Genomic DNA, 14,429 nt, shown 5'->3' on the forward strand with positions numbered 1-14,429 from the left:
GAGAGGAAACTACAATGGGTTTTTTTCTTCTTCCAAGTGGATTAATATGTGACGTCAATGGGAATAATTAGAGGCAGTTTCGAGCACGGGACGGATTAATTTCGAGTGTCTAGAACTGTTATCTCAGAGAGAGAGACAGCCGATAGAATTTGAGGGTTATTTGAAGTTTAGATCACGTGATGAATTAATCTCAACAAGATAGGAACTGATTAATCTCCCACGCGTCATTTCTCTCTGAGACGCGGAACTGAAAAGAAGTGCATCCGCTTTGCTCTCGTCATCTACCGTAAACATGGAAAAACGATCTATTGGTAAGCATTATTTTATTAATACTATTACTATTTCAATAGACAAAGGCTTAACATTTTCATTTTCTATAGCCGAGACGCATACCGTATCCAAACGCAGGGGCCAAGAAAGACGTATCAACATAAAAATCACGTTAGGAGGATCAGTCTACATTTCTTTTGGTTTCGACGGATCAAAATTACAAGTTCTCTTCTTCAAAAAATCGAACGAAAATATTCTGTTCCTGACCTCCGAAGCTTTCACCAATCTACTCTCTCTTTGGGGAGAGCTTTTCGCCGCTACGCAAACCGGAGCATCGTCTCTAACCCACAACATCATCGACTATCACGACAACAACGTATCCGTCGTCGCCACAACCAACAACATCAAATTAAACTCTGCCTACGGTCATGTTCTGGATCTGGGAGCTCGCGAAATCGGTGAGTTCCAAAAAAAAATTGATTTTATTCGGTTTCAAATAAATCTTTTAAACGAACATAAAAATGTTATCGAATGCATGTACTTAGCTATTGTTAAAAACCTTAAAAAAATTCACGAATTATTATATGGAAAACCTTTCGAGGGTTTATTTTTGTACCCAGATCAATTTAATTCGTACCATCAAGTAAAATCTTATTTTGGCTGTTTTAAATCACCCTCGGAAGTACTACAAGATTTTACTAATTTACTCGTAGATAATCAATTAACCTGTAAACTTAGCTACTTTAATTTGTTTTCATTGTGTAATGCACAAGATAACCATCTAATGGAATATCTGATAGTACCTACTAACATGTAAACAAAGTTCTAAAATAAAAAAATTAAATGTAAATAACTTGTTTTTATTGCCTAGAGATTAGAAATTAAGGAGTTCTGAAGCGATAAGCAAACGGGTAAAAATCTAATCTCCAGATATCTGCGCGAGCAAAACTAATTTTGGAGAATGGGTATGGGGGAAAGCAACCCGTGAACGAGAATCTGGTGATTAGAAATTCTGGTGATTAAGGGAGGAACGGGAGAGCGGGTGAACGAGAATCTGGTGATTAGAAATTCTGGTGATCAAGGGAGGAGAGGCGCGGGTGAACGGCGGGAGCTACAGCTTTGTGTCCTTCTTGTGATTGATAATGAAATTCTCAATCACCAGAAGGTGATCCCCCACTCTCATTCATCTTCACGTTGAACTAGTGCTCGGCGAGTTGAATTATGAAATATTATCCGAAGTCTATCACCTCATTTGTTTCAGTTATTTTATTCGGATAAAAATTTAAGTACGGTTAACCGATAACTATTATTATCCGTAAAAATGAATCGGTCAAAGAATATTTTTTTATATACCACAAATGTTCTTTCGTAACAAAGATATTTGAATAATAAAAATCAGCGATTATTTCATTTAATGAATAAAAAACGTTCTTTGTACGTCTTATCAATTAACCACTTTCTCACAAAAAATATTTTTAAAGAATATATTTTATATTCTTTGGTACCATTAATTTAAAGAGCAGCTAACCGCTGAAGATTGTTATTTTTTTTTAAATATAATTTTTCCTGAAATATTTTTATTCGAAAAATAACATGATATAAAAATATTTGCCGTAAATCAATTACGAAAAATAATTAATTAACTAATCTAACAAAATTAGAACTTTTTAAAACAAAATAAAAAAATTATATTCGGTTAATTTTGTCTCTAAAATATATCATTAACCGACCGAAAATTTTCCTTTTAGGTATTACCTCGGAGTATAAATTTTCAAACTTATATAACATTTTTCTCGGATGATGGATAAAAAATGCCGACCACTAGCCACAATTAATATTGCATTGGAATATTGGAATTTTTCTTTTGTTACCTCGTAAAAATTATTAAAAATCTTTCCAAATATATAAATTTAGATTTAGATTCTATAAGGACAATATTCAGACCCCTTATATTTATGGAAAACCAAAAATTCATAAACCGAATAACCCACTACGAACTATAGTAGCTTCATATTAAAACCCAACGTACAACACGGGAAACATTTTATGTAACATAATTTCCCCTTTATTGGAAACAATATTTCTAGTTTAAAAAACTCTGAAGATTGTATCCAAAAACTAAAATCCCATAGCCCTGTCTTATCCCAGAATGGCGTCTTAGGGAGTTTTGATATGTATGGTAGTATCCCTATAACTGAGTTATTAAATTAAAAATAATTAAATTGATTATTTAATTTATTAAATTAAATAAATTATTGGAATCTAAACTGAGAAATGATCCCAATTTATCTCAGAAATCTCCCCTTAAAATTAATACAATTCTGAAGCTTTCGGAATTATGTTTAAATAGTACTTATTTTAACTTCAATTCCCATATTTATAAACAAAATGAAGGCCTAGAAATGGGGAATCCATTATCACCGGTTATAGCATATCTCTTAGTGGAAAATTTAGAGGATACCATTTTTGGGTTGGACATGGACGAAAATCATTTGGCTTGCTGGCTTCATTTTATGGAAGATATATTTTTTGTATGGAAGGGAGACTTGGATTCTTCAACGGCTTTTCACAATGATTTAAATAAATTGCATAACTCTATTCAATTCACTATTGAACTAGAAGTTAACCACGAACTTCATTTTTAGACCTATTTATTAAAAATGTTAATGGTAAACTAACCTTTTCATTATTCCAAAAGCCTAACCATTTAAAATTTAATTCGAACCACCCCAACCCAATTTCGGATAAACTAAAAATTAAAAATCAGTTAATTGAATCGGATTATCCAAAAAAACTTAAAGAAACCATATTTGACAGAAACGTAATCAGTATGCCTCTTGATATGAAAAGTAAACCAAAAGAGGAGGTTTTAGATTTACCCTATATACCTAAAACCACAGAGAAACTTAAACGAAATTTGAAAAATTATAAAATAAACTAATTATCAAAAACCATTAATATTCTAAAAAATCAAATTTCTTATTTAAAACCTAAAATAGAGGATTCCGGCATTCGAGGCGTTACTAATGAAATCCCTTGCTCATGTGGAAAAACGTATATTCGTGAAACAAAACGTTCCATTTTGGACCGGATTCGTGAACATAAAACCTGTGTGGCTAAGGGCGATATGAATAACGGAATTTAGATAGGACTGTTTAGAGTTTTATATTTACATTGTTCTTAACTGAGCGCTTTCGTTACTCTTTTCTCTATCCTACCTTCAACCGAATTATAAAATATCCAAGTTTATATTAAAAATAATTCGCTCATGTTTCTTTTGAATTGGAAAATGCCTTCTATTTCTACCGAATTCTGAATATTAAGTATAACAAGGCATGTTAATTACTGTGTCTTTAATGATTATTTTCATATTGAGACGTTAATACCAAAAATATTCAACAAAAACGATGAATTACATGAACAATTAGAGTGCATTCCTTCCCTTCATGGCGTCAAGTAGAGGTCGGCAACGGTTAATCATTATCCATGATTAAATTGATTTTTTTGCGATAAAAATGTAAACAAAGAAATTTTCCGGTTAATATTTCGGAAAATGATTAAAAATTATGTATTACTCGTAAAATTTGAGCTTTTTATCGAAAAAAAAGTCGTTTTCCGATTAATTTTACAATTTAAAAAAAAATTAATCGGATAATACAGAAATATAAATTACTTGATCAAAACGTTTTACGAATAATTTTGAGAGCTTTATCTATTGAATAAAAGTTAACCATCCCCGACCTCTAGCGTCAAGGAAGATCATAGAATCACCACCAGAATTCGTTAGTTGCGTAAATGAAAGTAATGTTATATTCTTAATGAAAATAATGCACGTTATAAATTTCAGGTATATGACAATCAAGTAGCGTTCAAAATAAGGGAACTAAAAATTGGATATTGGAAATTTTTACTATAATATTTTAAATTCGAATTATATTGAGAGATTCATTAATATTTTGTCTAGGTTAGTTGAGGTTAGGATGTAAAGTTTGGTTAGGAGAGGTATGCTGTGTTTGATAAGATTAAAGTGGTTAATGTGAGGTTAAAATGGTTTAACCGGTTTTCCTTTAACGGTAAGACAAATTATACTTTGACTAATGGATAATTTTTAAGGATTTTAATAATAGAACCGTGCATAGAGAACATTTTAGGCAGAAGTGTCGCCGCCTACTGGCTGAGTTTGAAAATTTCATTGTGAATGCAATACTACGATGTTATACGGAAAATTCAAAGGTTGTCTGCCAGATTAATAAGAATAGATAACACGACTGAATGTAGAGGGCGCTTTCTTTCCTAAGCTCGGGTCCTTTTCATTTTTAAAAAGTTGTAGAATTCTTCTTGTAAACCGTCTAATCTGTGGTTTTTGTTCTGTTATATGGGAATTTAGTAAAATGATAGGTAAGACTCGTTACTGTCGTAATTAATTAAATTATGAGAAAAAATATAAGTAATAATAATTTATCAGAACTAATTATTTTTGAAACTTGCTATTTAAAAGATTCTCTTTTCTTAGTGAAAGAATCTAATAAGATAAATTTATTTTGAAAAGTTTATCCCTCAAAAACTATCTTTCCATACTTCAAAATATGAATAAAACGAAAAGAATAATTGATGGCGTTGCGTAACTAAGTTTTTTTATTCAATGAGTTCTTAATTAAGGAATCTATAAAAATAAGTCTTAAAGTTTGTCCTTTTTTATTTATTTATTTGTATGTCATGTTCTTAAAAACTCGAGTACGGTTAGCTCTAGAGCTTTTAAATTTTAACTCAATGTTCAGGGCCCGATTTCCAACTAAACGCGCCTAATTCCAAATACCTGAAATGGTTATTAAAATAATTCAATTTTACTCATAACACAATTTTATTTTACTCGACTTTGGACTTTCACCTCTTTGCTTCCCTTACCTTTTTTTCTTGACTTCCACCCCTTTCCTTCCCTTATCTCCTCTCCCGACCTTTAAACCTTTTTACGGGTTAGTGTGAGATTCGTAGAAGGGGAGTTAATGTGAAAGAAAGGGTTTTCGTTGTAGGGGAGACTATTTAGTTGGGATTTTTAAGAAGTTCAGGAATTTTTGCTATACATGTTACCTGTGTTATGTTTGCTACGAGGACTTTTAGCTACGCGTGTTACGTCTTTGCTGCATCGTTTACCTTTCTTACGTACAAATCAGTTCAAATTAATTAAGAATAAGACCCAGGGCGATGTCGGGTATTAAATATAGATTTTCAATTGTAAAAAATAACAGATCAACATAACTTAAGGATAAACTTCTTTGAATCGTCGTTTTCTAATAATTTATCTGTACCACGGACCAATGCGACAATCATTTCTTCAAATGCGACATCAATAGTAATAGTTCTTCCTAACCAGATTTGAATGTGACCAATAATAGATAAAAAAGAGGGCTAATTTAATGGCAGCCCCCAAAATATAAAAAAATAAGTAAAAAAAATTACATTACGTCCTTAAAGGCCCAGTTTTTCTTCTGCCTGTCCGCCTTGAATTTTTCTTACCTGCAACACTCCCCTGGCATTTATATTTCCCGCAAAACTTGATTTTGGCGAAGATTAAGCGTCGTGCCTGCTTCTGCGATCGGGACATTTTCTGCACAGAAAAAACTACGTTTAGATTTTCAACATCAAAAAATAAATAAATATGTTTAAAACTTAAACACTTAAATTTTGAGTTTAAATTGTAAACGCCGAAGTGTTTAATTTCTAAACGGATGGATGCTAAACGTAGAATCGCTTGTCACAGTTGCTAATAACACGTGTAAAAACTACACACTACCTAAGATAAACGCCAGCTAAACGCCTCTTAAACATTAATAAAACCTACGTGTTTAGAAATGACAAAAAAGCAATAAAACTACCTCCAGGGGTTTAGATATTAAACGTGTTACACGAGTCACCAAAGCTGAAAGCAAGTTGTGGTCATTTTTCAACAATAGCCGACGCAGACAGAACAGCCGCGATTAATCGACGTGTTAACGTTGATAATTGAAATCTGGTAAGTTTACAGTTTTCTTATTATTTCATTATTGTACGTCGACTTATTCAAATCTTATTAACAAAAGCGATGAAACTTTAGTATAATAAAAATTCCAATCTCAAGTTCAGTGTTTAAGCCTTGATTCCCTTTAATTTTTCAGCTAATGCAACAATTATTCTTATTCATTATAGATTTATTTAATGACGTTTGAGTATTTTTTAAATCCTAAAGCGATTTTACAATTTAACTACTTTACATTGACCACGTATTGACATATGTTGAAACTAAAATTTCAGACTTAAATTTAAAAAAGTTAATGTAATGAAAAATTTAACTTGCTACCACACTCAGAGGGTGCACACAGACTAATGAAGATAATAGTTAGACCAGGTCGATAATGTTACTAACTATTGTTTTTTTCTTCTTGGTCACCAATTGTGAAATTTGTGAACGCGCCAGCTAGTCCAGTAAGAAGAGTGGTATGCTTTTTCACTTCGGAACCCAAGGACGAAGCAGTAACAAGGTGTAGAGCCCGTAGCCGTCGTCACCATTATCGAGATTTCCAAGGACGATGTTTCAAATGTGGACATGATAAGCTCAAACAGGGCTTAATTAAGTTAACGAAAAAATAAGTGTTTATTATTATAAAAAAATTATTCTTTTACTAGTTTCGAAAATAAAACGCCCCCAGCAAATAAACTTGTCTGGTTTGTCCACTGGCTTGTGTACAGTAGAAAGACAGATACACATGAAACTACACACGATATACAAGCGCGTAAATGCGTTTGACGCATTTATAACATACACGCATGGCGGCTAAACGCGTATGTCACATACACGCTTAGTGACTAAACGCGTTTACCTTATAAACACTTGATGTCAAAACGCGTTTAGGTTTAATACGTGCTTAAAAAAGCGTTACAAGATGGCGTTTAGGAAAATGTTTAGATTCTAAACGTCAGACTTGGAATTAGCGGGAGTCTTGGGGCCAATGGCTCTTAATAAAAATCAGTGGGCTCTTAAAATAAATCATTTGAACGGGGGTTGCGAGCCACCAGAGCTCTCAATTTAATTTAAAAATATTTATTAAACATTTTACGGAAATTTCTGGAACATGATTTGTACGCCGTTTTTGAAACCTACCCTATACGAGAGCGGGATCTAGCCTCGGATCTAGCGTTACAAATGATTATGTGTGATATTATGATATACTTGCTTGTTTTAAAGTTAATAAATGTTATGTAAGTAACGTAACCAATTTTTATTTTCCTATTTTCCCTACCTAATTTTAAATTTTTCCCCCAATCCCCCCCCCTCATGGGCCAGTGGCTCTCAATAAAAATAAACTTAAGGGGGGCAGGGCCCCCGTAAAAAATATCATTCTTTCCAAGTCTGCTAAACGTTGTTTTTTCTGTGTGCCTGCCTGTTGGCACCCCGCTGAGTTTGGGACGGGGCTGCTCGGGGATGCTCGCTCGTCTATTGTTTTCGACCTCCCCCTCTTCGCCGGACAGTGGTGATTATAATACTAGTACCTTCGCCTTACTGCCAAGTGTAAAACACCGAATTCGTAGAATTTTAGTTATTGAACTCGTACCTCCTGTCACAATGGGATAAAGCTTCACTACCCTCGCTTCGCTTCTAGGTAACATTCGCCCATATTTGGCTTATAACTCACCTACTATTTCGAAAGGAAAACCAAAGAATATTCTTCGGGGAAACCCTTCCAGGAAACAAATATGATAGAATTCAAAAGTCGGACGAAAAGTTAGGCGCGCTAATTAATACCTTTGGTTTTACACTATATTTTTAAGTATAGATGGTGATATCGTGGGTAATATTTTTAAAGTCCCATGTTTTATTCTGCCTGTACACCTGGAAATAAACTGGCGAAGGTTTCTTCGTTTGAAACGTGTTTTTTAATTATAAAACACTAGTAAGTACGGTTTTTGTTTTGAGGATACTACTTACAAAATAAATTTGTATGGTTTTGTTCTTATTAAATGACTTTCTGATATGCCTGATGAAAATGATTTACAATAATTTTCGTCTTTGAAATCCAGTTTATTAAAGGCCTAGTTTCACTTCGAATCCCGAAAAAAGGGTTCAGGCAGGTATGTGCCTACCCCTTTCCTACCCCTCTATTAATGTTGGGCTCGCGCTGACCGTCCCGCTATCGCCATTAATAGGATTATCTCTCCCGCTCTTCTCCGCGTCAATCACGTTACAGTTTTAAACTGTCGCAGAACATAAGAAAATGTGTAAAAAAAAACAAGACAACTTGGTAGCGCCGTCATCAACTGCCCGGGCAGGTATCGATTTTTTCTTCAGCCTGTCCCCCTTGAAATTACCTTACCCTCAACACTTTCCCTTGCTTTTACGCTTTCCTCAAAACAGTTTTTTTTTGGAGAGGGTTGACTGACGTCACTCGGACATTTTCTGCTGGACTGTTGACATCCCGCTGGCTTTCAAGGAGATCGCATGCTCACTCTCTTTTCCGAGGAATTGCGCTGGGCGCCACCGTTTTGGCTGAGCCTAGCGCCCCCGCCCCTCCAAGCAGGTAATGGCGGGGAGTAATAGAGTAGCATCAGTGCCACATCACGCAACGTCACCCATGCTTTTTCCTATCATGGTTTTAACTAAAATGTGTTTTAGCAACGATTTTGAAATTTTAGGTTGTTATGGAGCGCTCAGGGGGTCACCCAACTTTGAAAAATTCAATGACCTTGAACCATGTCTTCAAGGTCATTCGAAAATTAACGTGAGAACCGTAAGAGTTACGAAGTTGGTTCCAATTAGAAAGTTGTTCCCCGTCACATTTTATGGTTAACGATCTTTGACTCGATCTGATTTGCGAAATAGGAAGTCGATAAATGTTGGGCCAAAAACAAGACGGTCGTTAAGTTGATAACGTATAGAAGACGACTTTTGGGAGCTGAAATTTTCAAACTAAAGACCCTCAACCACGATGAGGTTGTCTAACAAATTTCAGTACTCTAAAAAGAGTACTTTTAAAGTTATCAGTTGAACATCGTCTTTAACACGTTATCAACTTAACGGCCTTCTGAAATTTGGCCTAACATTGCTCAACTTCCTTTTTCGCAAATCAGATCGAGTCTAAGATAGTTAACCATAAAATGTGACGGGGAACAACTTTCTAATTGGAACCAACTTCGTAGCTCTTACGGTTCTCAAGTTAATTTTCGAATGACCTTGAAGACATGGTTCAAGGTCATTGACATTTTCATAGTTGGTTGCCCCCTGAGCACTCTATAACAACCTAAAATTTCAAAATCGTAGCTAAAACACATTTTGAGATATTCGCCCTGGTCCATTTTTTAGTTAACACCCTGTAGAGTAATGGCAGTGCTACGTCACACGACGTTTCCCATGCTTTTTCCTATTGATAAAAAATTTGCGCCCACAATGGCTACCATGGCCAAAGCTACGGAGTGCTACTACTCTATAGAGAAAAAAACGCGCCTTAAATGGCGGCCATGGCCAAAGCTACGAGGTGATACTACTCTATACTACCTTTGCGTTATTGAAAAGTGCCATTGACTAATTTATAGATATTTCATTGCCTAACTCGCGTCAACAGTTGTTAAAACTTAATTTAGAACATTACTTGTATAAATATTCTTCATGTAAAGCCCCCTTTTTAAATTGCATTGTAACGTAATTTTATGTTTGACCCCTGCGAGCGACCTCTACTGGACAGTTGTTATGTATAATTTTCGCTCCTTATATGGTCATATTTTTGGAACCGTCGCTGACGTACGCATTCCTCTGGGGTCACGAGGGCTATGACTCTTTCGTTTTTCAAGTTGAAACAAAGGTTAGACGGCGAGAATCTGTTGACACGAAAGGGAATATGACCTGCGATGGTCTTTTAGTATAATTTTTGTAATATGTAACAGTATTAAATAATGTTCTTCGTCTTAAATTAATCGTCCTCATTTATTTCAAACTCACTACACGTACTGCCGCGATAAGTTCAGTATTTTTACGTTTATTTCAGTCGGCGTAGAATACATTGTGTTTAAAACTTCGCTCTCCCTTAACCCGTGATAAATATTAACATTTTTGGTGCCGTGAAAACCGGGATTCGTAGTGAGTTTTGGATTTATTCGGATTGCGGATTTGTGGAACATAATCGCGAAACCATGGCGGAAACGGAACTCAACAAATTATTAAAATTGCGAGAAATACTAAAGGTGTCAATTACGAACTCGGTAGATGCGATACAAAGTGAACTAAATTTGGCAAGTCCTAATGCGGAAAATTTGGAGGATCATGTGGGACTACTTAATAATCGAGAAAAGAAGCTTCTGAATTACGACGACAAAATTCAAGAGCTATTGTCATTGGACTCGATGACTAAAGATGCGAAATCGGCCATAATATTATCACGATGATCTATTGCTTCATAAGAACCGAGCCATCCGATGGACAACAAAACACCAAGGTCAACGACAGAATCAACAGCTTAACCAGAACGTACTTAATACCCTCAACCGGAGTCTTCAGCTACAATCCAGCGTGGCAAACCCTTCAGTGCGACTACCCAAAATGGAAATTCAAAAATATGATGGCAACTACACCAAATGGTAGAGCTTCTGGGGAATCTACGAGACATCGATTCATCTCAACGACGAACTAGCAGATAAGAATGATATTAAATTTGCGTATTTAAAAAGTTATTTAACTGGAGCGGCCGCGTTGTCAATTGAAGGTTTAGCTCAGTCAGAGGCGAATTATGATGTAGCCATAGATATTTTGAAAGAAAATTTTGGTAAAACTCAATTAATTATTGGAGCTCATAAAGAAAATTTACTTAAATAAGCAAAAGTGCATGACGCCAAAGATTTTAAAGCTTTGAAAAAATTGTATTATTCTATGGAGGTAGAAGTTAGAAGCCTAGAGGCGTTAGAGGTCACGAGAGATGTAACCCTTCAGCATCACTTTCCTCCCCGCATACTTACATTTTTTTATTTTTCTGTTTTATTTACTTTTGTCATTACATTTTTCCCCGCACTCTTGACCCTCTATATTGACATTTATCAAATTAGTATTCTTTAAGCCACCTATATCAAATATCTTAGAATTTTGAGCTCTATTTAATAAAACTAATGACAGTGTTAAATATAAATTAAAATTAATGATAAATTAAAAACTTAAATAACTTTTGAACCATACATACCATTCTACTACTAGAATAATTAGGCTTTGATCGTTGATAATCGCTTCTCCTACTATCGCTGTTTTTAACAACATTACGCACTCCTGTTTCTGGCCCTCTGAAAGAATAGGCACGTTCTAAACAGGCAATTTCTTTTTTACAAAATCTAATAACTCCTGTACTTTCCACTCTCTCCTGTGGTCTTCTCTACTACGCGTAAATTCTAGCACAAGCTCAGGCGGAAGCAAGCCGGAAACTATGTGTGTCAAAAAAACCCCATATTGGTCTGTGTAACGTTTTTAAGGAATTTTAAGGACTTTGTCATGTGACAGAAGTATTTCTAGCCCTTACTCAAAGATATTAATTCACCAGGGGGGGGGGGATGGCGACAAAATGCGAGTCGTGGCCTTTCGTGGCGTGAATTAAATCTGAGAGAGGGGGTTACATACGGGGAAAAGAAATAAAAGAAAATTGGGGGAGATTCGAATTCAGAATGGAAACCCTTTGTCATAAATCAATCACAAAATCTTTATTTGACACTGAATTTTATAAAAACACTAAAATACTCAAATGAACAAATTGTGGGGAGAACTGGCGGGGTAATTTTACTTTGCTTCTAGTGATGGTTAGGCCATGGCCGGCAAAAGTGAAGAACAACCCCCCCTAATTTTTTGTTTTTTTTCCCTAGATTAAAGCCCAGTGTGTAAGGAGTACGAAGGTATTTTTTTTAGTTACCGCAAATGATAATTAGTTAAGTTAACGCGTTTTGAAAACCGTCAATTTCAATGCATTTTCGTCAATAATTCAATGTGAGTTCTATACTTTACTCCCGAGATAGAGCAGGACACGTGAAATCCAAATTTATGTTTGGTGTGTACTAGGGAGTAATACTGAAAATGAAATTTGTAGTGGTCGTGTAGACTATACTTTACTCTTCCAAATAAGGGATTTGGGTGTGAACTGAATATGTTAATGATATGTACCTCAAAAAACGGGATTTTTTGAATTCATTATTTAAAAAGATATGATCAATATAAAATTGTTACTTGCCAGTAAAATACATATTTCGAGATTTGTGTACGTGTTAGATGAGATAGGACTGATGAGTATGACGATTCTTTAAATTCCTAGATTGTAAGACGTTTTGGAGAACGTAGGACTGATGACGAAAAAGGAAAAGGCGTAAATGCAGAACAGCACTAACTTTTAGGGGTTGGGAATTTCTATCGTATTAAAACGCATTTTACCCTTTTTTTTACTTATACAACGTTGAATGTATTCTAAGTATTGGCGCCTGACGGCGCCGCGCACTCACTTCGCTCGAGCGCTGGGGGCGCGCGGCGCCTCCCCAACCCCAAACTAAAAAAAGCTATGGGCCAACTATAACGCAACCTAGAGGACAGCACCAAGCCTGACGCATCAAGTATCGTAAACTCGAAAACAATAAACAAAACCCAAAAGTACCTATTGTTAAAAATAGCCCAAAGGACTTCGTTTTCGACATTTAGCTGGAATAGTGTGAAATATCTGCAAATGGTTATTAGTGAAGTTAACGCGTGTGAAAAATATACAATTTCAAAGCATCTGCGAGGGTAAGAAAAGTAATTTTTTATTGAAAGAACATTTTTGGCCAAAAAATTAATGCAGAACAGTGACAAAGTAAGAAACCGTTGACTACGCAGTACTTGGACCAGGTCGAGGCTCTTCTCCCTCATTTTCCGGAACGTCGTGTTGCACGGGGTCATACAACTCAGCGCATTCTTCCAAAAAAGCGAGAAATACGTTCTTGCCCTCCCTTTTCGACCAGACTCGGAACATATACATGGCCAAGTACCCTGAATACTAAGATTTTTTGCGGCCACTTCTTGGCTTTGCGGCTTTAGCGTGCGCCCATGCGCCTTCGACCTTATTGGTGTGGACGCCTGTGTCCGGATCCTTGAAATGCAAGCTATGGTTTACATTGAAATGAGTGAAACTGTCTGGGTTAAGCGCGTCGTATGCCTTCCAACAATCCGTGAGGATCGTCGTGCCAGGCAAAACCCAAGATTCTATTATCAGAAGCAACGTCGCCGAATCCCTTTTTGGAACCGGAACCATGAAAAATTTGCTGGACTCCCGCTCAATACCCCCCAAAACCCACTGTCCTTCCACTCTCTTTCCTCTGTGGAATTTGCGCTTCCCAAACTTCGACTCGTCAATTTCAACGGTTTTACCTGAACCACCGATCGCTTGACTTTTCGCGATAACAGCGTTATACGCTACTTCCCGGCAAAACATTCTCCAATCAACTAGGGTTTTTAGCGAGATATAAAGTTCCCGAGCAACAAACGATTGCGGTTGAATGTTATACACATAAAAGTAAACTATGAGTAATATTTCCCGAAAAGTCAGTTTAGAGCGCGAGAAAAAAGATTTGCGTCTTACAGCCACTTCGGTGTCACATTTCTTAATACCTATTTTAGGAATTTTCCTCTTTTTCCGACACCGCCAAAGAAAACCGTCCGTTGCGCTGCCTTTCTGCACTAGCATCATGTCTTCATCACATCTTGGACATTGCTGCGAATCCGCCAAAAGCTTCTTCTCCGTTAGCCAATCCAGAATTTTCCTATTATCCCGACACATATCGTGGATTTCAAAAGAATTAATGAAATCGTCCTCTTCAATATATTCCCTAAATTCGTCTTCCGACGAAGAATCACTGTCGTCTTCCGACATCGTTAGGAAAAAAGGAACTAACAGCTAGCAAAAACTCCGAAGTCGACTGAAACCTCAACTTGTGGAATCGAAAACATCTCAAGTGGTGCAATCGGAAACAGAATATTGGCGCCTCTTTCAGCTAGCAAAATCTCCGAAGTCTGGCATCTTATCGACTGAAGCACAACTTGTGCAATCGAAAAGAGAATAGTGGCGCTGGACGGCGCCACCCCAACCCCATTCTTACTATCACGATGGGCCGTCTATAACGTGGACAGTACCTAGCCATAACGC

General features: G+C 36.1%; 2 protein-coding genes across 2 annotated transcripts; one reads left to right on the forward strand and one right to left on the reverse strand.

Annotated features, from left to right (window-relative positions):
- Positions 1 to 211: 211 nt before the first annotated feature.
- Positions 212 to 10,677, forward strand: LOC149945158 (uncharacterized). Its single transcript, XM_090176397.1, has 3 exons — positions 212 to 311; positions 381 to 913; positions 10,477 to 10,677. The coding sequence occupies exons 1-3, from the start codon at positions 293 to 295 to the stop codon at positions 10,675 to 10,677; spliced, it is 753 nt and encodes a 250-aa protein (XP_090032523.1). The 5' UTR covers positions 212 to 292.
- Positions 10,678 to 13,283: 2,606 nt separating this feature from the next.
- On the reverse strand, positions 13,284 to 14,156 carry LOC149945159 (uncharacterized). Its single transcript, XM_090176398.1, has one exon. It carries the CDS (start codon positions 14,154 to 14,156, stop codon positions 13,284 to 13,286), a length of 873 nt encoding a protein of 290 aa, XP_090032524.1.
- Positions 14,157 to 14,429: the final 273 nt, after the last annotated feature.

This window comes from Leiobunum rupestre, chromosome 5 (genome assembly GCF_980474605.1).
Source record: "Leiobunum rupestre chromosome 5, qqLeiRupe1.1.hap1, whole genome shotgun sequence".
NCBI classification, from domain to species: Eukaryota; Metazoa; Arthropoda; class Arachnida; order Opiliones; family Sclerosomatidae; genus Leiobunum; species Leiobunum rupestre.